The sequence below is a fragment of the Suncus etruscus genome, chromosome 1, assembly GCF_024139225.1.
Source record: "Suncus etruscus isolate mSunEtr1 chromosome 1, mSunEtr1.pri.cur, whole genome shotgun sequence".
Lineage (NCBI taxonomy): Eukaryota > Metazoa > Chordata > Mammalia > Eulipotyphla > Soricidae > Suncus > Suncus etruscus.
In genome coordinates, this window is record NC_064848.1 from 137986098 (window position 1) to 138013126 (window position 27029).

The window sequence follows — 27029 nt, forward strand, 5'->3', positions numbered from 1 at the left end:
CTGGGACTGGCCAGGTGCTCGTTGGGTGTTCTCAGGGTGAAGAACCATATGGACATATGGAGAGCACATATGGAGTCTGGAGCTCTGCCCAGCCCAGAGGAAAAGGGCAGCTTTGTCTCCAGCCTTTGCACAGAAGTTCCACATGGGAGCAGTCATGAGCATAGGGATGAGTTGTGAGCAGAATACCTGTGCCCTACCTAGCCTTTCAGGGTGTGTAGGCAGAACTAGCCTACTGGGGTGCTGGGCTGGACTCCCACAGCTGCTGCCTCTCTGACTCTGAGACACTGAGACAACCTCACGTTTTCAGCAGCCCAAAGGCACGTCGCACCAGAAAGAAACAAACACACAAGGAAGCAATCAGGTAGGGTTTACTGCTGCTGGCAGGTTGGTGGGAGTCTGGGGACACAGATTCCGGGCCTGGGCTGGCCTTCTCTGCAGTTCTGGCCAGGATGGGCACTGCCCTTTGTCTGACACAACTGACCAGATTAAAAGCTAACAGGGCTGTGCAGCTCAGGATTTGGTGCCCTGAGCTTCTGAGCTGGTGCTGGAAGTTAGATCCTCAGAGACAAGCACCAGAGGACAGGCATCAGGCAGGATACAGTGGGCCTCATGCTCCACTAGGCCAGCTGGGCACTGACAGCCAGGCACACAGGGTCTGACACAGTGGGCAGCCAGCTCACCCAGGGGGACATGCTGGTTGAAGCAAGTGCGAGGACAGGGTGGGCCGCACTCATCGAACACAAATCCCCGGTCCAGGGGGCAGCCCATCGCTACAGGGGAGAGAGCATAGCATAGTCACCCCCAACTGGCCTGGCCATCCCTGCCCAGCCAGGATACCCTCACCACTCCCTCCCAAAGCATGAAACACTGTCCCCTCACCACAGAGCGTGGGGCCCCGCCAGGTAGGTGTCGCCCCAGCTTGGCGGCAATGGCTGGCATAGGCCTCCAGGGCATCGCAGAGACAGGCATCGGCTGAGGACCCAGGACCGCAGGCACAGAGATCATACACACAGGCAGCAAAGAAGGGTTCAGGGGGCACCACGGCGTGACAGTGGCTGAACGGGGCCGACTTGAGCACCCCACAGCGGGTGTTAGCCTCGCGCCTGGCCCGGTAACCTGCTGCTCGGCACGGATCCACCTCACGGCCCTTGGAACAGGCCCGGCCAGGCCCAGGCCCCTCTGGGACCTAGAAGAGAGGGGCAGAATCGACCCTAAGGGGATAGTAACCACAAACAGCCCTGGTCTGTGCTTTACAAAGCACCTTCCATCAGCCTCAAAAACTTCCCAGCAAGAACAGCAAAGGATCTTCAGCCACTTTTCCTTTGCTCCCATTTTAGAGATGGTTAAACCAAGGCCCCTTGTATGTTGCAGGTCAGTTCAAGTCCTTACAGCCAGTGAATTGGAAAGCCAGGGGTGTAGATAACCATGGTGCTCACCTCCCCCAGCACCAGATGAGCAAGGAGACCCCTCAAACCCCTCAAGGCCCAACACCCGCTTCCATACCAGAGGGAGGCTCTGAGCCCTTTGTTTAACAGAACCTCCTGCAGACCGACCCTGAGGCACTTACCTGCCAGCTGTTCCCAAACGCAGCCTCTGTGCGCAGCAGCTGTCCCCGAGGACTCTGTAGGTCGTCCTGGGCAAAGCCATTGAAGTTGCCGCAGAGCCCACAGACTTGGCCCCGGTAGGAGCTGGGCACTCTCACCTCCACCTGGGATTGCCCATCCCACAGAACCTGTGTAGAGATGCTGGGGCTAGGAGATGTCCCTAACCTAGACACCCCAAGAAGTCCCACAATGCATCCTGGCCATGGAGTAAGACCTCCCCCTGCTGGAGAGTAGGGGAATGGCATGTGGCGGCTCCCCAGAGAAGGGAGGTGGCCTCTGGCCAATGCAGAGTTCCAGTCTCCCTGGACTCCACCCCAAATGAAATGCAATCCACACGCAGAAATACACTTAATGGGAACCGGAGCAATAGTACAGCGGTAGGGCGTTTGCCTTGCAAGCGGCCGACCCGGGGACCCAGGTTTTATTTCCGTCATCCCATATGGTTCCCCAAACCTCCCAGGAGCCATGTCTGAACACAGAACCAGGAGTAACCCTGAGCACAGCTGGGTGTGGCCCCAAAAACAAAAACAAACAAACAAATAAAAACCAAAGAAATACACTTATTGGAAGCTAACAGGGACTCCCATTTTAGAGATGGTTAAGCCAAGGCCAGTGAAGGGGAAAGCACGGGGTCTAGATAACCATGGTGCTCATCTCCCCTAGCACCAGACGGGCAAGGAGACACCCTCAAACACAGAAGCCCTCAAACAGAAGGGTTAGACACAAACAGAATTCAGATGAAAGCCTTCATTAATTGAAGCCTCATCCCCCACCCTTTCTCCCTAGGTAACTTGACCTTACCTGCAAGACCCCGCCCATTCCTGGGAGGGGTCTTGGAAAAGGTAGATAAGGTATGGACCAGAGGGGATTAGGGCTTTTGGCTGGCTCTCGCTCGCTTCTGGTCTTTGGCCAGCATGGAGCCCAAAGGGAAGATGGCTGAAAGGAATTAAGATGCAGGGCTGGCTAAGAATGGCTGAATGCTTGATAGGTTATGATATAGGCCACACATGTGGTGGATAGGGATGAATAAAGCTGATGCTTCCTGATGCCAGTCTCTGGATGAGTCTGATTCCGCCGTTCACCTAAACCTGGGACCCGCCAGCTGAATGGGGGTTGCCGAGCCACGTGGCCTGGGCCTAAGAACATAGGCCTCCATCCTTATCCATCCAGCACCATCGTTAATTATTTAATGCTACAATTAATAAACTGGCAGTTCTGCTAATCCAAGGAGTCATAAGAAGGGCGTCAGAAACCTCCACTCAGTCCAGCACCCTCCGTTCCCACCCCATCACCCTTCTCCCATTTTCCAGGTGAAAAACTGATGCGGAGGGAATTGGAACCAGCCAAGGCAGTTTGCTGGATGAACCAGAATTAGGAACCAGTTCAGAGACAAGGAGCACTCCATAAGCTGAGCACTCTTTACATGCAGGAAGCTTAGGCTGTATCCCCCAAACACCACCAGGAGTATCCCTAGAGGTCCCCACTCCCCAGTGTGGCCCAGAACAAAGAAACACACACACACACACACACACACACACACACACAAAGTTCTTAGAGGGGGCTGGAGAGATAGCATGGAGGTAACAAGTTTGCCTTGCATGCAGAAGTTTGGTGGTTCGAAACCCGGCATCCCATATGGTTCCCCGAACCTGCCAGGAGTAATTGCTGAGCATAGAGCCAGGAGGAACCCCTGAACACTGCTGGGTGTGACCCCAAAACCAAAATAAATAAATAAGCAAACAAACAAATAAATAAAATAAAACAAAAATTTCTTAGAAACCAGACTCTGTGCTCCAGCAAGTGCTCCCCATGTCTCTGGCACTGGGTCCTATCCTCTGCTGCCTTCAGAGTCCAGAGAATATTTTTTACTTTGGAGGCCTCTGTCTGCTAGGGGAAATCCTGGGGAGTCCTCCCTCTTCTTGCTAGTACACACACCCCCTCCCTGCACCTGGAGCCCAGACTGGGCGTGGAGGATCACGGTGCGTCCCCGAAGCTCCAAGTACAGCAGCGGCTCCTGCAGGAAGGGCAAGGCCACCCGGTGCCCTTCGACCTGCAGCGGGGGTGGGGGGGGGAGGACACGTCGGGACCAGCCTGCAGACCCCTGGGAACCCATCTCCACCCAGGTGGCTCCTCAGGGCTGCTCACCGTGACCGCGCCGCCTTGCAACAGTCCCACAGATATGTCTCCCAGGTGCACCGTCACCTCCTGGGTCCATGACACGCCCTTGCGGCCCCTGTCATCATTGGTCACCTGCACGCTGCATGGGGAGAGGCACAGCGGTCAGAGGGGCTTGGGGACCGGGTCGGGTCTGAGAGGAGGCAGAGAGGGGGACACACCTGAAATGCCCTCCAACGCAGTCCTTTGCCAGCACGTAGCTGCAGCTGCCCTGAAAGTGCAGCAGGCGGCCGTCGAAGGTGCGGTAATGGGGGTCTCCGAAGGCCATGCAAGAAGCGGGCCGGGGTAGGCAGCAGGGGCAGCAATTTCCTGGACGTAGCGCAGGGGCCTCATCCTGGTCGCAGCCCGAGGTACAGTCAGGACACTCAGGGTCCCGTCATCCCCATTCCCTTCCCTCCAGCCTGGGAATAATCTGCAGGTCTCAAACCCACAGTTAGGGAGTTCTGTGGTACTGGAACTTCATCCCTCTAGTTTCCCCCAGAAAGTTCCATCTGTGGCTGCAGTCCAAGCTCCAGCCAGTGCCCTTCCTAGCTTGGTCACACCAGAATGAAGGGCAGAACCCCTAACACACGGCCTCCCAGGTCTGGGTCACTCACGGGGCCACAGGTGAGCGATGGGCACCGCTGGCTCTGACAACGCACGGTGCCTGCCACGCAGGAGCAGTTCGTGCAGGCATCCACCACCCAGCTCGCCCCAGAGGGCACTTCACGGCCCTGATGTTGGCAGGTCTGAGCTGGAACTGAGCAGACAGGACGGTCAGAGGGTCAGCTGCCAGCCCCCCTAGTTCATTCCCCCATGCTCCCATCTTGGACACCTTTTTTCTTTTCTTACTTATTTATTTAATTTATTTATTTATTTTTGGGTTTAGAGCCATAACCAGCAGTGCTCAGAGCTTACTCCTGGCTCTGTGTTCAGGAATCACAATTGGCGGGACTCAGGGAGCCATATCAGATGTTGAGGATTGAACCTGGGTCGGCCACGTGCAAGGCAAGTGCCCCAACCACTGTGCATCTCACCAGTCACCCAGCCCCCATTTGTAAGAAATTAAAACAATGAAGGATGATTTTTGAACATAGACACCCTCCCCAGGCCACCCACTTAACCCAGGACACTTCTGCCTGCCTGGTTGCCACCTACTCTGAGGTCCAGACCCAGACTGGGTTCCTACCTGGGCATATGGGGCAGCAGCTCCCTGAGGGGGTCCAGCGCTCTGAGAGGGGACAGCTGAGCTCAGGACAGGCCTGGTGCATGCAGAGCCAAGTCTGGTCCTAGGGGGGTGGTGCATGGTGTGAGGAGGGGCCAAGCAAGAGGGGATGGTGGGAAGTGGCAGGGTGGAGGTTACCGAAGCTGCTGAATAAGAGGCAGAATTAGAGCTTTGGATGTCCCCACCGTGAGGCTTACCTGACACTTACAGGTATAGCAGGGCTCAGGGGGCACCAACTCAGCCCCCCGCAGTTTCTCAGTGCAGTTACTCAGCGCCTCTATTAAGACAGAAAGGGATGGTGGCCAGAGTGGTAGCAAAGTGGTAGGGTGTTTGCTTTGCATGCGGCCAACCCAGGACAGACCTGGATTTGACCCCCAGCACCCCATATGGTCTGAACCAGGAGCGATTTCTGAGCACAGAGCCAGGAGTAACCTGAGTGCTACTGGATGTGGCTCAACCCCCACAAAAAAGACAGGAAGGGGTGCAGTGAAGCAGGACCAGTGGACTCATATTACCCTGTGTGCCAGACTTCTGGGACCTGGGGCAAACTAACCAACACCTGACCCCAGAAAGGAGAAATCCTTTCCTTCTCAGGTTTAGCAAAGTGAGCTAAGCCACTGGAGCAATGGGCCTTGGGAAGGAAGTTAGGCTCCTGGTCTGAGGTGACTAAGGGCACCAGCTGCCAGATCTGTCCCCATCAATTTCTTTCACCTTGTCTGACTGAAGCAGCTCAATCGTGGCCTTCAGACTTGGGCCATTCAGGCAGATGAAACAGCCTCTTGGAGCCATTATATATCAAAGAGGCTTCATATCTCAAATTCCCAGCTCACTGGGTTAGGATGATGGAGGGTGTTTTATTTATTATTTAATATTTGTTTATTTATTTTGGGGTCAAATGCAGTGGCATCCAGGGGTTTCTCCTAACCCTGCGCTCAGAAATCGCTCCTGACAGGCTCGGCAGACTATATGTGATGTGGGGAATCGAACCTATGTCTGTCCCTGTCGGCCACGTGCAAAGCAAATGCCCTACAGCTATGCTATCTCTCTGGCCCAAGGAGGGTGTTTTAGAAGCAGAGGCTGGGAAGGAGGCTCAAGTGGTAGAGCACATACCTGGATGCAGCCTTGGCACCACTGTGTGTGGCCCTCACAATGAACACAGTCACCCGCACCAAGTAGGTGCAATTAATTACTGCTGGAACTTAATAAATGTTTCCCCTCTTCTCTCCCTGAATCACAGCCTGCCTCCTCCTCCCCATTCATCCCCACTAGGGTTACCCAAGTCACCACTGCATTCACAGCGCCCCCTGCTGGGAAGCCTGCATCCCACATACACTTCTGAGTCCAGAGTTTCTCACCCAGTTGCAAGCCCCTGGGCTTCCATTCCAGTCTACAGGACCCAGGACAGCACTAGGGCCAGGGAGGAGAGCTGGCTGGCTCTGTGTGTGTGTGTGTGTGTGTGTGTGTGTGTGTGTGTGTGTGTGTGTGTGTGTGTGTGTGTGTGTGTGTGTGTGTGTGTGAGACAGCCCTCCCTTATCTCCCAAGGACCCATCAGGGCACTCACGGGCACAGGTTGGGCAGCACTGCTGGGGCTGTGGGGGCAGGATCTGGTCGTGGGGACAGCCCACCAGGCTGGGACACTGGCGCCGTTGACAGCGGAGGCTTGGGGGACCATCGGGTGGCAGCTGTAAGGATCAGGGCATGGGGCCAGACCTTGGGAGAGTGCGATGCCCTCTGCCCCCACCCTGAAGTTCCTTCTGCCCCCACCCCAAGCTGCCCTCTGCACCCCATCCCTGAGATGCCCTCTGCCTTCAGACCTCCAGTACCCTCCTCCCTGTAACCCTAGCCTCCTCCATCTCTTGGGAGCTTCAGGCCAGATTTGGATCTGCAGAAAGACTCCATATCTCCCAGATCTACTTCCCCAGGGCTTCTCTTTCCAGAAGAATGGGTCTGACACTCCAATACACTTGACCTCTCGGGTGTTCTGGCCACACTCCTCTCACTCCTTGCTGACTCCCAAGAGGCCTGCTCACAGCTCTTCCCTTCACACCCATTGCCTTTCAAAGGACCCCACTTCCCTGGGGTCTCTCCAATTTCCTCCTCTACTCCAGCCACGAACACCTGCCCACCCTGCCCATCTGGCAGTAGTGCCCAAGTCTAAGTGTTGGTGACCCCTTTTGCCCCCCACACCTACCTCACACACACACACTTCGCAGGGGTCTGCCCCAGGCTGGAAGCGGCTCCCTGGCTCCTGTGGTTGTCCATTGTGCTGGCAGCCTTGGATGGGAGGGGCAGTGGCACGAGGACCTTCCAGCTGGCTGCATTGCCAGGGATGGGGGTCTCAAGCCCCAGCCTCCTCCCAGACCCAGGAACAAAAATAAACCCGTCTATAGCTCCCTAGGGCCGGGAGAAGTTGAATAGTGTCCTACCTGGGCAGCGGGGACAGCACTCTCCAGGCTGCTGGCGGGGCTGGGCACAGACGATGACACACTGGATAGGGGTGCAGGTGACCACACCCTCGAGGCACAGGCAGGAGAAGCAGGGGTTGCTGAGGGGCGCCCAGGTGGCACCTTCAGAGCGCTCCTCCCCATCAGCCATGCAGCCTGCAGGGAGAAGGGAGCCCTGGGCTGAGGAATACCTGGCCCTGTGCCCACACCTGGGGGGTCAGCAGGGCCCTGGAAATGGAGTGAGTGAAGAAGGCCTGGGAGGATGCCTGGGGTGGAGCTCCAGGGCCACACAGTGCTCATGCACAGCATTCACGGGGCATAAACTAAGCAGGAGACCTGATAGGCATCTAACCTGTCTGCCCAGCCTGGCATCTTGGGCTGGTTTGAAGATCCTGCCTCTTTCAGCAGGTCTGTAGAGACTGCAGCAAAGCTAGGGCTGAGGCGGGGGGGGGGGGTTGGTGGTGGAGAGGAAGCCAGGGGCAGGGCCAACTAAGGAAGGTATCTAGTGGCAATCCTGCATCTTCAGACTTAGTGACACAAGCAAGTGCCAATGCCTATAGCCTCTACCGGTTTGGTCCCAGGCTCCACAGTGATCCCTGAGCACAGAGCCAGGAGTAAGCCCAGAGCTCAACCAGATGTGACCCAAAGACAAAACTAAAACATGGGGTTGGAACCATAGTACAGTGAGTAAAGCATTTGCCTTGCATGTGGCTGACCCGAATTTGATTCCCAGCACCCCATTGCCACAAAACTGTTATTTTCTTCATCATTTTTCTATAAACCTAAGACCATTCTAAAGAAAAATAATAGTATCAGTATAAGGCCCCAGCTGACCCATCTGGAAGGTGATTATTCTTGAGGTCTGGAAACTATTATGTTGAATGAAGTAAGTCAGAGGGAGAGAGATAGACACAGAATAGTCTCACTCGTCTCTGGTATTTAAGAAAAATAAAAGATATTATTGTAACAACAAACAGAGACAATAGAGATGATGGCTAGAAGGACCTGCCCATGATATGACGCTTACCACAAAGAGTGGTGAGTGCAATCAGAGAAATAACTACACCAACAACTATCATGACAATGGTAGTGAGTGAGAGAGAAATAGAATTCCTATCTTGAATATAGGCAGGGGCTGGAGGAGGAGGAGGATGGGGGAAATTGGTGGTGGGAAGGTTGCACTGGTGAAGGGGGTGTACTTTTTTATGACTGAAACCCAACTACAAACATGGTGCTTAAATAAAGATATTACTAAAAAATAAATAATTTTTTTAAATGTCAATGTGGGGTCCCCAGCTGACCCGCCTGGAAGGTGATTATCCTAAGGCTCTGTCTGCTGAGGTCCCTGTGTGTCTTCAGCAGGTGGGAAGCTCTGAGCTCTGGCCAGGGCTGTGCTTGGTTAATACTCTGGATCATGGTTATTACTGGGGGCGGGTGTGGCCTGCCCAGGGCAGAATAAGGAGAATGAGAAGGGCCAAGCCAGGGCAGGGGTGGAGGCTGGAGGATCTGAGAGGGGATGGGTGGAAGCCCCAGGCAGGGCTGGGCACACCTCGGCAGCGTGGGCAGCAGCTCCCCGGCTCAGTGATCTGCAGCGAACAGGACAGGTGTTGGCACTGCAGCCTAGTGCAATGGACCTGGCCAGCCTGGGGGACACACACACACACAAACACATGTCACACCTTGGGGGCTGCCCTGGGGCCAGCCTGTCTGCCACGTGCATGCTCTTTATACCTCACAGCGACAGTGCTCACAGCTGCCTGGGTGGCCCTCAAATTCCTCCCCGTCCAGGTGCTCCTGGCCTTGATAGATGCAGCCTGCAGGTGACAATGTCCAGGCTGGGGGCTGGGCCTCCTTCCACAGCCCCCCTCTGGCCTAGTGGAAGCAAAGTAGGAGGGTTGGGGTGCAGAGCCACTCACTGTGGCAGACCGGGCAGAGACATGGGTCCAGAGACGGCCACAGGCACAGTGCTGGCGGGCACAGCTTCCTCTGGCAGCTCATGGAACCTTCCTGGGGCAAGAGGGAATCTTGCATTCACTGTGGCCACCATTGTACCTCCATAGGCAGGCCCTGCTAAGCCTGCCTGCCCCCTTCTCAGGGCCCCAGGCATGGGCCCAGTTCTGCCTCCATAAAGGCTGCAGGCAGAGAGAGCGTCAGCTGTGGTGGGGAGGACAGCTGGGCCTCACCTGGCAGCTACAGAGTGAGCAGGAAGGGTCCTGGGGATCAGCAATGGTCTCTCCAGGCTTGACTGTGACTCCATGGTAGAGGCATCCTGGCAGAGTGGGCGCATTGGAAGGACTGCACCATGGACACACACACACACACACACACACACACACACACACACACACACACACACACATATATATATATACATACAAACATGTGCACACAGAGGGTCTGCAGGCATATGCAGACATGCACCTCTGCATACACATATTTGCATGGATATAGACACACTCAGACATGCACAGGTACAGGAATACATGGGCACAATCCATATGTTGCTGAACACACATGCATATGTAGATTGTACACATACACATAAAATAAACACAGATGGAACAGAGAGCTATGCCTACACGCATGCCAATATACACATAACACACTATGCAGATCAAAAACGTGTGCACACACATGCAGACATACGTATGCATATCACACTCCTGGAGCACACATATGTATATATGTGCAATGCACACACAGACACATACACACACACCCCACACAGCTTGGGTTCTAGGGCTGCAAAGGGAGCAGGGATAGCTCTGCTCTAGGCTGGGGAAGACATAGTCAGGCTTTGAAGGGAGAATTTGTGACTGGAGGGAATAGGAGACAGTAGAGTGGCCAGTCTATAAGAGATGTGGGGTTCTAGGCCCTCCTGAAAGTGAGGGGATTAGGAATTTAGTTGGGAGAGGGTGCAGAGGGAGGTGGGTGGGGAGAGCCAGCTGCAACTGGAACTGAGAATTCTGGGTCAGGAGAGCAGGTCTGAGGAGCAGGGGTAGACCATGATAGGACAAGTAGACAGTTCCAAAGCAGAGGGCATGGGATATCAGGCCAGTGATGCAGGGGAACAAACAATGGCAGGGCTGGGTTGTGGCTCCTACCCTGGCAGGTGGGGCAGCAGTGTCCGGGTAGGGTGATCGGGTGACTGCAGCTGGGCAGCTCACAGGGCCGGCGGGTGCAGGTGACGAAGCCCTTGATACAGGTACAGAGCCCACAGGGCTGGCGGGGGTCCGGGAAGTCCTGGTTGCTCAGGTAGGACTCCTCAAGATACTCACAACCTGGGCAGGAGGCAGGAGGATGAGAGGGAGAGGTCAGCATTGTGAAACTTGGCTTCTGGTGGGGCAGGGGGCCCAAGGCCTCTTTCCTTCTTTTTGAGATTAATTTTTTGTGTTTTTTTGTTTGTTTGCTTGTTTGTTTGTTTTTTGGGTCACACCCGGCAGCGCTCAGGGGCTATGCCTGGCTCTACACTCAAAAATCGCTCTTGGCAGGCTCGGGGGACCATATAGGATGCCAGGATTCGAACCACCGTCCTTCTGCAGGCAAGGCAAACATCCTATCTCCATGCTATCTCTCCCTCTTTCCTTCTTTTCAACTTAGGACTTGAGCTAGTGTTTTTGGTTTGGGAGTGCTCAAGGATCACTCCGGGTAGGGTTTGAGGACCATATGTGGTGCCAGAGATTGAACTAGGTTTGCTGCATTTAAGGCAAGCACTGTTCTCACTGTGCAGTCTCTAGCCCCATGTGACCTATGGGTCAACTCGGATGTGGTCAAGACCCACCGGATTGCAGCCTGATCAGAGGTGATCAGCTTCCCAAACCTGAGGAGATGAGGGGGTGCAGAACCCAGGTGCCCCTTTCTTTTCTGTTTTCTTTTTTAAGCCAGTCAAATTGAGCAGTGGGGGGGGTTTAGGTGCCCCTTTCTAATGCCTTCAAGCAGCAGCTATTCTCCCCACCCTCTTTTGGGGGGGGGGCACAAGCAGCAGTACTCAGGGCTTACTACTGGCTCTGCACAGGGAACTGTATGTGATGCCAGAGATTTGAACTGGAGTCAGTGGGACACAAGGCAAGTGCCTTAACTCCTGTACTTCATCTCCATTCCCCACTTAATTTAATTTCTTTATTTTTATTTATTTATTTATTTATTTATTTATTTATTTATTTATTTATTTATTTATTTATTTATTTATTGGTTATTGGGCCACACCTGGCGTTGCTCAGGGGTTACTCCTGGCTGTCTGCTCAGAAATAGCTCCTGGCAGGCACGGGGGACCATATGGGATTCGAACCAACCACCTTTGGTCCTGGATCAGCTGCTTGCAAGGCAAACGCCGCTGTGCTATCTCTCCAGGTCCTCACTTAATTTAATTTCATTTTGGTGTTATAACTGGTGTTTTTCAGAGACCACACAGCACCAGGAATAGAACTGGGCTTCCACACTAAAAGCTTGCACTCTAGCCCTTCCAGCATTCTGCCTGGACCCTGGAAGAAACACATAGCCTGGCGAGATAGTATGAGAGAAGGCTCTGGCCTTGTATATACATGGGCCCAGTTTCATTACCAGAACTGCATGGTTCCCTGGGTACCTCTGGGAGTGAACCCGAGCACTGCCAGCTGTGGCTCAACTCACCCCAATACTTTGAGCCCCCTCCAGAGCAGGAAAGGGGAAGCTGTCCCTCCCCCAGCGCCCTCACCATCGCAGACTGGGCAGCATTCGCCCTTGGCGGGGAAAGGGCAGGGCACAGGATTGCAGACCCGGGGAGTACAGCTGACGCTACCCTCCCAGCACAGGCAGACTTGGCAAGTGGCAGTGGGCGAAGGAAAGCGCTCCCCGCTGGCAAACTCCTTCCCTTCATACAGACAGCCTGCAGGTGGGGGCCGGTGAGAAGACAGGGTTCAGTGAGATGACAGAGGTGAAGGTGGTGAGAAGACAGACTTTTGGGGGCCAGTTTTGTGGGGGGCTGTCCCAATTCCTACAGACCCAGCACTGTCCACATATTCAGGGAAGATACTAGTGTGGGAAGGTGAAGGATCCAGGTCTGAAGAAAGGGGATCACTGGAGTAAAAGGGGTTGAGACACAAGGGAGGACGTAAATGTGGGGGCCCTTGGTAGGGCATACCCTGACAGGAGGGGCAACAGGGCCCAGGGCGTGGGTGGGTGCAGGCAGCAGGTGGACAGGGCAGCGGCTGGCAGGACACAGAACCATGGAGGCACACGCAGCGATGGCAGGGCTTGCCGGGTGGGGAGAAGGACTCCTCATGGCGGAGCGTCCCCACACCTTCGGGCAGTGGGCAGCTGGAAAGGGCAGCTATAGGGGTCGTCCTGGGTCAGAAAAGGTTAGAGGCACCCCAGGAGCAACCTCAGGGATACAGCTCCTACCCGGGCACTGTGGACAGCACTCCTTAGGCTGCAAGAGTGGTTCCGGACAGGATGGGGGTGGGCAACGGCGGGCCAGGCACTGCACATGTCCATTCTGCAGGGGCAGGATATGTGAACACGGGGATATGCATTGAGGGATATGCACATGGGGATAGCCATATAGGGATATGCATATGGGGATACGGACATGGAATTTGCACACAGGATATGCATTCAGGGTATGCACATAGGAATATGCATATGAGGATATGCACATGAAATAAGCATACATGAGGGACATGCACACAGAAATATCTATATAGGAATATGCATATAGAGTTATGCACATTGGATTTGCACATAGGATATGCATTCAGAAATATGTCTATAGGAATATGCACATAGAAATATTCACATGGGATATGCACCCAGGGTAGGATCACAGGGCTATGCACATGGGGCTATGCACCTGGAATGCATACAAGGGGATACAGGAGTATATAACAAAGCAATATGGGCTCGGGGTATGCACATAGGATACAGACAAGGAGATATGCACACAGGGACACATACTCGGGGATGCATACAGGATTGTATGAACATGGGGCTATATGCTATGTGGGTTATGCACCAGTGTAGACACTTCTCTAGGATTCTAAACTCCATGAGGCAGCACCCCTGCAGGTATGGAGTCCTAATCCCTACTCTCCTGTGTGTGTGTGGATGGGGACACTCACCAGACAGTGGCACAGGCGGCAGGGGTCAGAGGGGTGTGGGAAGTCAGCTCCATTGGGGTATTCTTTGCCACCAAAGGCACAGCCTGAGGGAGGGGTGACTGTGGGCCTGGGAGAGGACACCTCCACCCAGACCTTCCCCAGCCCTCAATGTCCAAGGAGGCACCCCTCCCTCATCACGCGCACCTCACCCTCACAGTCGTTTGGGCAACAGAGGCCAGGCAGCGGGTGGGCGCAAGGGGCGCTGGGGCAGGCCCGAGGCTGGCAGTGGGCTTGACCATCCTGGCACTGGCATTCCTGGCAGGGATCTCGGGGATGCGAAAAACTCTGGCCTTCTTCAAACACTTGCTGCTCCAGGATGCAATCTGGTTGGGGGCGAGGTGGGCAGGAGAGGCAGGCAAAGGGCGGCAGTGCTGGGGACCCTGCTCAGCCCCTCTGCCTGAGTCCAAGGGGAACTTATTTCCCACTTGTGTCAGCTCCATAAGCTGCAAAGCTGAGCTGTCTGTGTCTAGGTGCACTGGTGCTGCAGTCTCTCACTAGAGTACAGACATTGCGGGCAAGGGTAGGGGTGTACTAGCCTGCTGAACCCTTACAGGGCGCTCTGGCAGGCTAGAGCCCAGGCAGGCTAGAGAGAGGCTCCATCTGGGCAGTGGGAAGAGGCAATGGAACCAGGGAAGCATCCTTCTTCTCCTCCACCCATCCCTGCGCCTTCCAGAGAGTTCTGCCGAGGGAAGACAGAGTTTAGGTCCCCCTGGGGCAGGCAGGGTCTGGGAGCACTGGGGCCACCTACCTGGGCACCTGGGGCAGCACTGGCCGGGGGTGCTTTCGGGCCTGGAGCAGCTGATAGGGGGACAGGGGAGCGGGGAGCAGTGCACGGTCCCATCCTGGGAGCAGGGAGAGGGTGCTGGAGGGGGTCTCAGGCAGGGCAGGTGGCAGTGATGGGGCGCAGAGTACCTGGCAGTAGCAGGCATGGCATGGCTGGTCAGCATCCCGGAAATCCTGCCCATTGGTGAAGATGTGGCCTCGGTAGGTGCAGCTGTCACAGATTGGGCAGCAGGCACCTGGGAAGGGTGGGGTGAGCAGGGTGCTGAGGATCTGGGGATGCTTGGGCAGAAGATAGGGTGACGGCTAGATGGGAAGAGACACTCACCCGGAGGCTGGGTGGGGTGCTCGCAAGCTGCTGGAGTGCAGAGCACAGCCCGACACGAAGGCGACCCATCTTCACAGGAGCAGGTGGTACAGGGCTGGCTATGGGGTTCCCACTGCACCCCATCCGGAAATTCCTCACCATCGAGCACACAGGCTGAGGGTTTGGGTGGCTGTCACTATTGTGATCCAGCCTCCTATCCTGGCCTTACCACTTCCCTGTCAGCGTTCCCAGTGTGCAGAACGCTCTAGAATGGTTTGTAAAATTAGCAATGCCCCGGGACCTCCTCAGCCCACACTGTTTGCCCCCTCCATGCCACACAAACACACACACACATACACACACACAAACTCACACACACATACCTTGGCAGAGCTGGAGGCCAGAGTCAGAAGATGGAGTGCAGGGGGCAACCGGGCAGTCCTGCTCCTCACAGGAGACTTCACCAGCCTAGGAGGAAGGCTGGCGAGAGGTAAGACAGAAAGATGAAAAGATGGACAGACAGACAGATGGAGGGGGCAGGCACCTACCTGGCAGGAGCAACTGATGCAGCGTCCCTGTTCGTGGAGACTGAAGGTCTCTCCGCTCCGATACTGGAGGCCCTGGAATTCACAGCCTGGACGTGGGCAGGGGCCGGGATACGGTGGGGCCATTAGCAAGTTGTACACTGCCACCCAAGGCGTCCTCCTTCATCCTGACCTGACCTCCTCCACCCAAGTCCTCCAGGGACCCACCAATCTCCACCCCTAAGACCCCTGAGGTGTGGACCATATCCTATGCCCAATCTGCCACAAAGTAAGGGCGGTTGGGTGTAGCTCAGAGTAAAGTGAGCTTTGTATGTGTGAGGCCCTGGGTTTGATCCCCAGCACCACACATATTCTCACATCCACTATCAAAATTCACATGCTCACATATTCTTGTACACTCACTCACATATTCTCACACATTTTTTCTTTCACACCCATACACCCACCCACCCAGTCACCCACACAAGAGAAGGTGAGGTGATGAGAGCTGTTACTGAGGGGTGTCCCCTGTACATTCACTCCCAGGGCCCTCGGTCCCATGTGGAACCACAGTGGCCCACACTGAGGGCCTCGAGTTTTCACTCACCATCACAGCCTGGGCAGCACTGCCCGGAGATCCTGCCCGGATGTCTGCAGGCCACTTGAGGGCATGGAAGGGGCTGGCACTGGATGCTCCCGTTCTGCCAACAGAATGGGTGAACACCCCGAGGAGCAGGCCTGCCCCCACCGCCCACCCTGCCACCCTCACACTCACGGCACAGTGGCAGTGCGAGCAGGGCTCCCCGGAGACCACTGGCTCCCCACTATGGTACTCACGCCCATTTAGGAAGCAGCCTGTTGGGAAGTGCATAGACCCTCCTCAGCACCCCGCTAGTAGCCGAGAGCAGGGCTGCCTTGTGACCCTTGACCTCATGGACTCACCATCACACACTGGGCAACAAGTGCCAGGCAGCGGCCGGGCAGGGTATGGACAGAGGCTGGCACATTCCCGCTGACCACACTGGACATGGCCTTCCTGGGGGGGGCAGAGTGGGCAGTGGGGGGGCATCAGAGTTCAAGTGAGGGGCAGAAACATCATGTATGGCTAGTTACCTATTCCTAGACTAATGGCTCTAATTCTATACCCCTGCAATGCCACCCTCTTCTAGAGTGGGGTTTTCCTAAGTCCCACTGAGACAACCAGTCTCCAGTCTCTTTTTGAGGGATGCTGCCCACATGACCTGATGACCCAAGGTCCCTGCCCCCAGGAGTCCTCCTTAGGAGTCTATCATATGACCTGGGGACAGGAGGAAGTCATGCAAATATTCATTCAGTCCTAAGCCCCTGCAAGGTCCTTCCCCATTTTCCTCTGGTCAGATTTCCTCACCCTTCAGGACAAGATCAACACCATGAGCAACACACCAAGAGCAACACAACACAAGAGCAGCTCTGTTATTGCTGCCATGGGAATGGAATACAAGCCACAGGGTCTGTTTAAATGTTAGAGCAATTTCCACAAACAGGAAACATGATACCATCTGCCCAGAATGAGTGAGAATTTGACTTCGATCACTGACACCAACACACATGCCAAGTGTGATCTTGGCAGCACTGCCAAGGGGAACCTGGACACTATGACTGTTCTGAGACTCTGGATCATTAAAACCAGGCTGTAATCACTGGACACCACAACAACAAAGAAGAGAAGAGGAGACTAAAGACTCAAATTGGAGGGTCAGGATGATAGTACAGCGGGTAAGGCGCTTGCCTTGTACATGGCCAACTACGGTTTGATTCCTGGTATCCCATATGATCCCCGAGCACTGCCAGGAGTGATCCCTGAGTGCAGAGCCAGGAGTAAGCCCTGAGCACTGCCAGGTTTGGACCACAAACAAATAAATAAAACTTCAAATTTAGAATTATTTTCCATTGAACCCAAGATATCCCAAATGTCTTTCAACATGTAATGCACATAAAGAGTGCATGGGATATTGTCCACTTTATCATACTGGTCTTTGAAATCAGTGTGTATTTTACATTTAGTAAGTGTAAATAAATGTAAATCTGTGACAGGACAGCCACATTGCCAGAGTTCATGGCCACATAAGATTGAGAAGTCTCAAATCAAAGTGGCTTCCTGCCTAGAGCTTTGCTGCCTAGAGTATCCAGGTCCATCTTGTCCCATCTGTGACTTGTAGCTGCTCAAATTGGAGTCACAACTTGTGCTGAAGGCCTGAAGAGCTTAGAGCTGGCCAAGTGGGGCTGTGACCCTGCTGCTACCCTTGGTGCCTAGGATCAGCCCCCATCTGTTTCCCACAGTTCCTGTGTGTATTCCTGTACAAAGAAGGTGGGATCTGGGGCTAAAGGGAGAGATGAAGACAGATTTGGGGCTCACCAGGCACCTGCAGATCTGGCAGGGGTCCCCAGGGACAGTCCACTCTTGTCCATGCTCCAGGTGAGAGTCACCTTGAGTGCAGCCTAGGGCTGGGGAACAGAGAGGGCAGGAAGAGGCCTGATGGGAGCTGCATGTACCATGTTTCACCTGCCCCCACTCCCCCCCTGCTCTCTGAGGGGCCGCAGCAGACCAACCTCTGTCTATGACCCTCTCTGGCTACCAGCAGGGCACCTCCATCCCTCCCACCTGTATGTCAAGCTTTGACCCAACCTGCCTCTCTCCCAGGCACAGCTTCTGCCCCATTCATCCTTCACCTCTCACCGCTTGGCATTTGAGGCTCAGACAAGACAAGGCCGGACTCTGGGTCACCTTCCTGACCTTGTTGCCAATTCTAGTGTTTTCTATAGCCCCATGTTTTAAGCTGGGGATTGCCATTCCAGAGACAATCACATTCACAACAGTAATGTTCAAAAAATAACACAAAATCAAATATGGGATGTATGTGGGGTGATCTTGGCCCCGCTTGGTCCTGTTGCCTTGTATATTTAAAAGGTTCTAGGAGGGGCCGGAGAGAAAGCATGGAAGTAGGTCATTCGCCCTGCATGCAGAAGGATGGTGGTTCGAATCCTGGCATCCCATATGATCCCCCGAGCCTGCCAGGAGCAATTTCTGAGCACAGAGCTAGGAGGAATCCTTGAACGCTGCCGGGTGTGACCCAAAAACCAAAGGGGAAAAAAAAAGAGGTTCTAGGAGAAAAAGATGAAGCAGACTGGCTCAAGAGAACCCCAACCCAAGCCTAGATCTTGTTGATTTTGGTTTGTTTGTTTATTTATTTGCTTTAGGGGTCACACCAAGCTGTACCCAGGCTTACTCCCAGCTCAAGATCACTCAGAGCTTTGCTCTGGGGAGCCATCTGTGGTACCGGGGATTGACCCTGCATTGGATATGCACAGGAGTGTTTGACTCTGTACTGGCTCTCTAGGTCTCCTTCCTTGTGTCATAGATGGATGGACATGGAGGAAATAGGTCAGCCACTGTAATGAGTTCGTTCCCAGCATGGCCCACTCATGTTCAGGGGGCTCCTGGCAGCTCAGCTCTTTGGGACCCCAGGAGCCCCACATGTGCGATCTCTAACTCAGTCAGGTTATATGCACCTGCCACCATTAAAGTGCTCTGCACCCCACAAGCTCTACCACTGAGAGATGAGCATGCAAGTGCTTTGATTAGAGCCCAGTTTGTCACCTCTAGTTTGTACCCAACCAGAAGGCATGCATACACTACCTCTAAAAGGCCCAGTGGACACAGTGTCCAGCCTGTGTGAACCCCCACTGCAACCGCCACAAAGGGAAATAGTGAGCAGGTGTGATACCCTACAATGGGGAGCACAGATGATGCCTGCTATGGGGAGCTGGCATCATGCCCCAGGAGGACAGACCGTGAGCCCTGCTAGCCCTGAGCAGCCATGGCCAGGTCCTGTTCTTCATGGGGCCCCCAGGCCCCAAGCAGGCAGAAGAACTCTGGGGTAGATGAAAAGGTGTGGTAGTCCCACAGGCTCTGCTGGGCAACACAGGGCAGGCTCTCACCTGGGCAGGTCGGGCAACAGTGCCCAGGCTGAAGGACAGGCTTGGAGCAGGCACTGGGGGGGGCACGTTATGGGCACACAGCGAACCCGACTTTTCTGCTGGAGATACGCATGCCTCAGGTTGGCTCCCAGATGGCGAGAATGGGGTTTGGGGGCAGACTCAGGGGGAGAGAGGATCTTTCTGAAACAGGCCTTGTAGGTGTGGGGGATGGGGCTGAGAGGAGGGCCTGCCCAAGGCAGTGTGCCAGTAGGGAGACATCCAAGCCTGGGTCCAGGTGAGGGTACTCACCAGGCAGGAGCACTGCAGACAAGGGTTAGAGCTAGACAGGAAGTTGGCTCCTTCCTCATGGAGCTGCCCCTCATACTCACAGCCTACAGGGGGGACAGGCTGATCAGCAGAGAATTGAGGACACCCAGGGAGGAGGCAGCCCCTCTGCAGGCAGGGCAGATGGGGGGGTCACCTGGCCGGCACACGGGGCAGCACTCTGCAGGGGGGATGTAGCTCTCCAGGCAGCTCAGCTCTGGGCAGGGGGGCCTTCCGCATTGCACCATCCCTGCCTGTGGAAAGACACTGAGGCCCCCCTCCCGCTCACCCCTGAACCCCTGAGCAGACCCAGGCTCTGGCACTGTCAGCCCCTGAGTTGGCCAAGCTGCAAGGAGGTGAGTGTCAGCAAGTATCAGGTCCTGGCCCCCTTACCTGGCAGGTGCAAGTGATACAGGATTCCTGGTGCCATGTTTCCCCGGCTCTGTGGCCTCCAGGGCAGTCTGTAAAACCAGAACCCCACTCCAAGTTAGTTGCCCAGAGGATACCCCAGCAAATGGGCACAGGAACATAAGCTTCAGTGAGGTGTGTTCACTGAGATGGCAATGAAGTACCTAAAGGGCAATAAAGGAGGAGTGAGGGAGGAAGGAGGAAAAGAGTGAGAAAAGAAGGAAGGAGGAAAGAAAAAGGAAAGAGAAAAGGAATGAAGGAATAAGGAAAACTAAAGAGAAGAGATAATTGCACTGCTGATGGCAGGTCATTCCCAATGGCCTTTCTCATCCCCTGTTCTCACCTCCTTTCCTTCTGTCCAGTGAGCCCAGATCACTCTATTTTCTTTTTAATTTATTTATTTGGTTTTTGGGCCACACCCAGCAGTGGCTAGGGGTTACTCCTGGCTCTGCACTCAGAAATTGCTCCTGGCAGGCTCAGGGGACCATATGGGATGCCAGAGATCAAACCCGGGTCTGTCCTGGGTTGTAGGGTACAAGGCAAGGGCCCTAGTGCTGTGCTATCGCTCTGGCCCCAGAGCACTCTATCTTTTGCAAAGATGCCATTTTCCCTTGAAGATACAGCACAGGTCATCCATGTCTGCGATCCTGGCCTTCGCCTAATGTAAGTGGGTCCTGACCCTCCAGTCCTTCTCATGTCCAGCTAATCATTTGCTAGTTGCTACATTTTTTTCCTATGGGCCACACCCACTGGTGCTTAGGGGGTTCTTAGGGGGGTCAGTTCCCCTCAGTGCTGGCAGGGCACACAGCCCAGGACTCCAGCCTGCAAAGTATGTGCTCATTCCTTTGTGTCATCTCCCAGCTCACCCCATGCTGCCTTTCTAGTTCCCTTCCTCTGTTCCTGGATAGCAGGGGTACTCGAATACACTCTACTGATGTTTCCAGTTAGGATGAGCTGTTTGCCCTTTCTAGAAAACAGATCCTAGAAGTCCCAGACCAGAATTGGTGGGGCTGGAGCTGAGTTTCATTGGAAGTGCAGTGACCCCGCTACAGCCAGTGAATGTGGGTTTAGCTGCCTGCATGGGGCAGGAGGTGGGCAGGTGACTGAGGGTACCTTGAGGACTCCTGGGGCTGGTCTGGGGGACTAGAGACAGACGTGGCTCACAGTGTGGGCAGCAGGCTCCTGGCTCTGGACAGGGGTCACTGGGGCATGGCTTCTGGGTGCACGTGACGGTTCCTTCCTATGGGGAAACAGAAGCGGAAGTTGGTGAAGGAATTGGGGGAGTTTCTGGAAAGGAACCCTATCCCCCTTATCAAACACGACAGAAGAGCAAGAGTTTTGGGGATCAGGGTCTTGGAATCCCCTTGTTCCAAAGGCAGGAAAGGGCTTCTGCCTTCTCTGCCCCCCCCCAAATCATCTCAGGAACCAAGAAGTCCCATAGGAGGGGAAAATCTTTTTTTGGGGGGGTCACACCCGGTGGCCCTCAGGGGTTACTTCTGGCTCTGCGCTCCGAAATAGCTCCTGACAGGCATGGGGGCCATATGGGATGCCGGGATTCAAGCCACCATCCATCCTGAATTGACTGCTTGCAAAGCAAACGCCTTACTGCTGTGATAATCTCTCTGGCTCCAAGAAGGGAAAATCTGAAGAAATGTCCCTGAACTTTCTGCATGAAGGAACGTAGAGTAGAGCAAGGGGCGGAGAGATACAGAGGCACTTGGGCAAGTGGGGACCAGAAACTTCTGGATTGGTTTAGCCTTTTAGTCTACTATTCCTTTCCCAGAAAACAGAAGTTACTTGGCAACCCCTTCCTATTCAGAAATTTACCTTTTTAAGTGACCAAAAGCAAACATCATCCAACTACATTTAAGGTTATTATCCTGAATTCCCCCCCCCCCATTATCGCAGCACCAGCCCTCTCGAGAGGTGGTCTTCCAACATGGGATGGAATGGAAGAACAGAGGGTCCACAGTATTGAGGTACCCCTGGGCTCAGGTAGAAGCCCCAAGCAAGAGAATTATGCAGAAGCATCTGGGGGAAGTGCACGCTGGAGCCCTGTACCCAGAAAGCAGGCATCAGAGGCTGAGAGAAGGGTCACAGGTGTCACCCAGTCATAGCCACTCACCTGGCAGTGGCAGGTGGTGCAAGCATCCGGGGAGAAGGTCTCTCCGTGGTGATAGGTCTGGCCACTGTGGCTGCAACCTAAGGAGGAAAGAGCAAAGCACTGTTTCTGGAGGAAGCCATTTGCAGGACCCCAGGGTCCCAGGAGCCACGGGCCCTCAGAGGGCAAGGCACTCACTCACCCAGGCAGTGAGGCGTTGAGGCCTTGGGCTCACAGCGCACAGTCCCCTCATGGCAGACGCAGGCAGTGCAGGCATCGGGTTCCCATCGAGCGCCCTCGGGCCAGGCGCGCCCCAAGTTCCAGCACTGGAGAGCAGCTGCAGCCAGGGCGGCTGGGCGGCACTCACAGGCCTCCAGCCGCCGCAGCCTCGCCTGCAGCTCCAGGTTCTGGGGAATACGTGGCCTCAGCATCCCCCACATCCCGGGCACAGTGTAATAATGAGGTAAGATGAGAAGGAAACCTAATTCCAGAGCGGAAAGGGGTTCCCTCCAGGTGCATACCCGGGGTTGTCATGAATAGGAATCTGGACAGGCCCTCAGGAGTCTCAAGGTCTCAAGGTCCCTCAAGGTCTCTCCTTAGGACACAGAAGGACCCAAGGATCCACCCCACGTTAAAGACCTGCACCCAGTTCTAAGTCTTGGACAGGCCTGGGACACAGGAGTTGAGAATATTCTCAAACACGGAGTTGAGGAAACGGGATTGGACTAAGCCAGCACGTTGGAGGTTCGTTTGAGAGTAGTGTGCACTATCCGATTAGAGGGGGCATTTGTTTCATGGGTGAATGTGAGGGGTGGGCCATGTCCAGAGGTGCTCAGAGGCTATTCCTGGTTCTGTGCTCAGGGCTGACTCCTGGTGGTGCTTCAGAAGGTACTTGTGATGCTGGGTCAGTTGGAAGCAAGGTTTACGCCCCTGCACTCTCTCTACAGACCCTAGTTGTTTAATTTATTTCTTTTATTTTGGAAGACAGACCTGACTGTGGAACCAGCAGAGCCAGGGAAGAAACCCCAACTGTCCCAACCCTTTGAGTCACCTCCCTGGCCCTAAGCACATTTGGTTTAGTTTTGGTTTGGGGGGGCCACTCCTGGTGGTGCTCAGGATTTACTCCTGGCACAGAGTTCAGGAATTACTCCTGGAGGGATGGGTCAGGGGAACCATATGGGATGCCGGGGATTGAATTCCCCGTGTGTAAGGCAAGTGTCCTTACTATGCTATGCTGTACTGTACTATACTATACTATCTCTCTGGTTCCAGGTGCATTTTAAAATAAAACCTCTGTTTCAGCCTCCTGGGTCCCCCCAATCCAACCCCTGTCCTCCCTCAGACAAAGTTGCCCACCCACTGGGCTCTCAGCATACCTCTGCCTTGAGCTCCTTTACTGCACTCTCCAGCCTTTCCAGACGTTCCATTAGGCGGCGCCATAGCTTCTGGGGCCCCCCAAGAGGGGCTAAAGAGTGGGCCTGTAGGAGGTCCTGGGGTTCAGTAAGCTGAAGGGGATCCCCTGGAAGGGCACCAACTGCAGCGAATAAGAAGGAAGGGGATTCCAGTTGAGATTTTGACTCTGCACCCTATCCACCCTGTCCAGGAAGGTAGAGGGGACACCAGGGAGGGACCAAGTGGTCCAGACCAGCTTTCCTAAATAAATACGAAGGTCCCAGTCAGGACTGTCCATTCAGTACTGGACCCCACTGGCAGAGCAGGGTGTGAGTACAGGCTGATCCTACCCCAAGTCTTGCCACTGGGGCAGATGGTCTGGGGACACCACAGTGCTGAGGGATCTGGATGTCCAGAAGTATTGGAGATGCTAAGAAGGTTGCTGCTAACTTTCAGGGCAGTGGCTAAATAAAGTGTCCCTAGTGTGGGTGACATTATGTGGAGGGGGTTGTGGGGCCAGAGTGGGGGACAGCCATTTCCACCTCCCTACTCCCTACTCTGCATTCAGTAGAGTGAAAGCTGTAGGGAATGGGGCCGGGAAGGTGGCACTAGAGGTAAGGTGTCTGCCTTGCAAGGGCTAGCGTAGGACGGACCGTGGTTCGATCCCCCGGTGTCCCATATGGTCCCCCCAAGCCAGGGACGATTTCTGAGCGCATAGCCAGGAGTAACCCCTGAGCGTCAAACGGGTGTGGCCCAAAAACCAAACCCCTGAGCGTCAAACAGGTGTGGCCCAAAAACCAAAAAAAAAAAAAAAAAAAAAGAAAAGAAAAGAAAGAAAGCTGTAGGAGAGTAAGGCAGACTGTCCCACAGCATCACTCTCTTCCTAAAGGTGCCACAGGGAGGCCTGAGGGAGGGGAAGAAAAAAAGGGGAGAAAGATGGAGGAAGAATAGGATGGGAGAGAAGAGAAGGAGGAGGAAGAGAAAGAATTAGGGAGGAAGAGAAGGAATGGGAGGTGAAGGAGAGGGGAGGGGGTAGGAGGGGAAATCCTTGCAGTAGGCCCATCCATAAGTGACCTTCCACAAGCAGGAAAGGGGAGGAGAGGGGAGGGAATGGGAAGAGAGGAGAGGATGGGAGGGGAAGATGAGGACAGTTAGGGAGGAGGGGAGAGGAGGAGATGGGGAGGTGAAGGGAGAGATGTGGAGGGGAGGGGAGAAGGCGCTTCCATAAATTCCCCCATATCTTTTAGCCTCCCTTGCGGTGACACCCCAGACACCTCAATCATTGTAGACACTCAGACCCACATTTCAGGGTCACTCTGTCCCCTCATGGGCTCCTGTCACTGCATCCCCTCTCCAGACCCATGAAGTGGGGCAAGGATGAGGTGTCACATCTTAACCTCCGCTGACCCTTGCTGCCCCTCCAGGCTCAGAGGCACAACCAAGGAGTTAGGGCAAGCTGGGATGTTGGGGGGGGGGGTAGCCTGGATGGCTCCCTGGGGGAACAAAGCCTGCACCCCCCATCTCTGCCAATCCCCTGGGAGAGAGTCCAGCCAGAAACACCAAGTCAGATCCCACGGAGGGCCCCTCTTGCCCACCCCACCCCCTTTCTCCAGACAAATAATTAACTTCAGACTCCTGGATTCCAAGATTCCAGGACAGCCTCTCCCCCAGCACTGCAGCTGTGGAATTCCTCCCAAGGCCAGAGCGGAAGCCCCTTCCCCCCTGGGACCCCAAGACTTGGCCTTTCCCCCTAGGCCCCCCCACCCTCCATCCACCAGGCAGGACAGAATGCATCCTCAAGGCGCACGTACCGCCCGGAGGGAGAGGCAGCCCAGGACCCCTTGGCTGGACTGAGCTGGGGAGGAGTCCCGTCTGGCTGGTCCCCTAGTCCTGGGCACCCCAGACTTACCTCCGTGCATCCCTGGAGATGGGGCCAGACTGGTGAGCTGCAGGACAAGGCTCAGCAGAGCCGCCGGCACCCCCGCCATACCAGAGGCTGCCTGAGCTCAACTTGGCAGGAACCGGGCACGGGGAGGGGTCACTCCAGGCCTCCTCCCACCGGCCTTTGTGGGGGAGTACCCCTGGCCTCCGCGTCCAGCCCTGAGAGGGCCCCCTGCTAAGGAGTACCACCACCTGGCCGCCCGCCCCACCCCAGTAGCCCCAGCCCAGAAGTCTGGGATGGGGTGGAGACCCTAAGAACACACCCCCAGGGGGAGGGGGCACTTGGCCACCCCGCCCTCTCGGGCTCCTCCAGTTCCCCAGGGAACATTCTCATCCGTCTCCAGGAAAATCCTGTCACTTGCCTTCAAATTCTGCTTGTTCATTTAAGTGTCTTAGATCCCTAACTTCTCTCAGTTTTCCGAGAAGTTAAACTCTGGGATGGGGGGGTTGGAGGTTGGGGGTGTCACCATGTGTGCTCATAGACTTGTTAGCAGGTGAGATGACACAGGTAAAGAATTTAGGGTAACGCCCAAGCTATAGAACAGCAGGTAAGAAATTTGCCTTGCATGTGCCAACCTGGGTTCCATCCTGTAATGGTCTCCAGAGCACTGCCAGGAGTGCAGAGCCAGGAGTAATTCCCAAGCATCACTGGGTGTGGCTCAAAAGCAAAACAAATGAACAAAAAAAAAAGAAAGAAAGAAAGAAAGAAAGAAAGAAAGAAAGAAAGAAAGAAAGAAAGAAAGAAAGAAAGAAAGAAAGAAAGAAAGAAAGAAAGAAAGAAAGAAAGAAAGAAAGAAAGAAAGAAAGAAAGAAAGAGAAAAGAAATTAGGGCCCGGAAAGATAGGAAAGAAAGAAAGAAAGAAAGAAAGAAAGAAAGAAAGAAAGAAAGAAAGAAAGAAAGAAAGAAAGAAAGAAAGAAAGAAAGAAAGAAAGAAAGAAAGAAAGAAAGAAAGAAAGGAAAGAAAGAAAGAAAGGAAAGAAGGAAGGAAAGAAAGAAAGAAAGAAAGAAAGAAAGAAAGAAAGAAAGAAAGAAAGAAAGAAAGAAAGAAAGAAAGAAAGGAAAGAAAGGAAAGGAAAGAAAGGAAAGGAAAGGAAAGAAGGAGGAAGGAAGAAGGAAGGAAAGGAAAGGAAAGGAAGGAAGAAGGAAGGAAGGAAGGAAGTAAGAAAGAAAGAAAGAAAGAAAGAAAGAAAGAAAGAAAGAAAGAAAGAAAGAAAGAAAGAAAGAAAGAAAGAAAGAAAGAAAGAAAGAAAGAGAAAAGAAATTAGGGCCCGGAAAGATAGCACAGCGACATTTGCCTTGCAAACGGCTGATCCAGGACCAAAGGTGGTTGGTTCGAATTCCGGTGTCCCATATGGTCCCCCGTGCCTGCCAGGAGCTATTTCTGAACAGACAGCCAGGAGTAACCCCTGAGCAATGCAGCCAGGAGTAACCCCTGAGCAATGCTGGGTGTGACCCAAAAACCAAAAAAAAAAAAAAAGAAAAGAAAAGAAAAGAAATTAGGGGGCCGGAGAGATAGCATGGAGGTAAGGTGTTTGCCTTGTATGCAGAAGGACGGTGGTTTGAATCCCAGCATCCCAGATGGTCCCCCGAGCCTGCCAGGAGTGATTTCTGAGGACAGAGCCAGGAGTAACCTCTGAGCGTTTCCGGGTGTGACCCAAAAAACAAAACAAAAAAAAAAAACAACAAAAGAAATTAGGGTAGAGGGATTAGAGAGATAGATAGTTCGAGCTTAA

At 54.2% G+C, this 27029-nt stretch overlaps 1 protein-coding gene across 1 annotated transcript; it reads right to left on the reverse strand.

Moving 5' to 3' along the window:
• Window positions 1-510: 510 nt before the first annotated feature.
• KCP (kielin cysteine rich BMP regulator) lies at window positions 511-25342 on the reverse strand. Its single transcript, XM_049781348.1, is given in 39 exon segments — window positions 511-770; window positions 880-1186; window positions 1568-1732; window positions 3553-3654; window positions 3750-3861; window positions 3941-4113; window positions 4376-4518; window positions 4948-5047; window positions 5181-5260; window positions 6545-6665; window positions 7175-7257; window positions 7410-7583; window positions 8977-9070; window positions 9159-9241; window positions 9344-9434; window positions 9611-9696; window positions 10532-10708; window positions 12121-12291; window positions 12547-12735; window positions 12807-12900; window positions 13523-13605; window positions 13711-13884; window positions 14310-14403; window positions 14474-14580; window positions 14670-14822; window positions 15032-15116; window positions 15197-15282; window positions 15780-15873; window positions 15948-16027; window positions 16115-16208; window positions 17568-17656; window positions 19151-19211; window positions 19213-19245; window positions 19439-19521; window positions 19611-19707; window positions 21987-22063; window positions 22165-22369; window positions 23339-23496; window positions 25264-25342. Coding segments are annotated over 39 exon segments (4737 nt in total).
• Between the last annotated feature and the right edge of the window lie 1687 nt (window positions 25343-27029).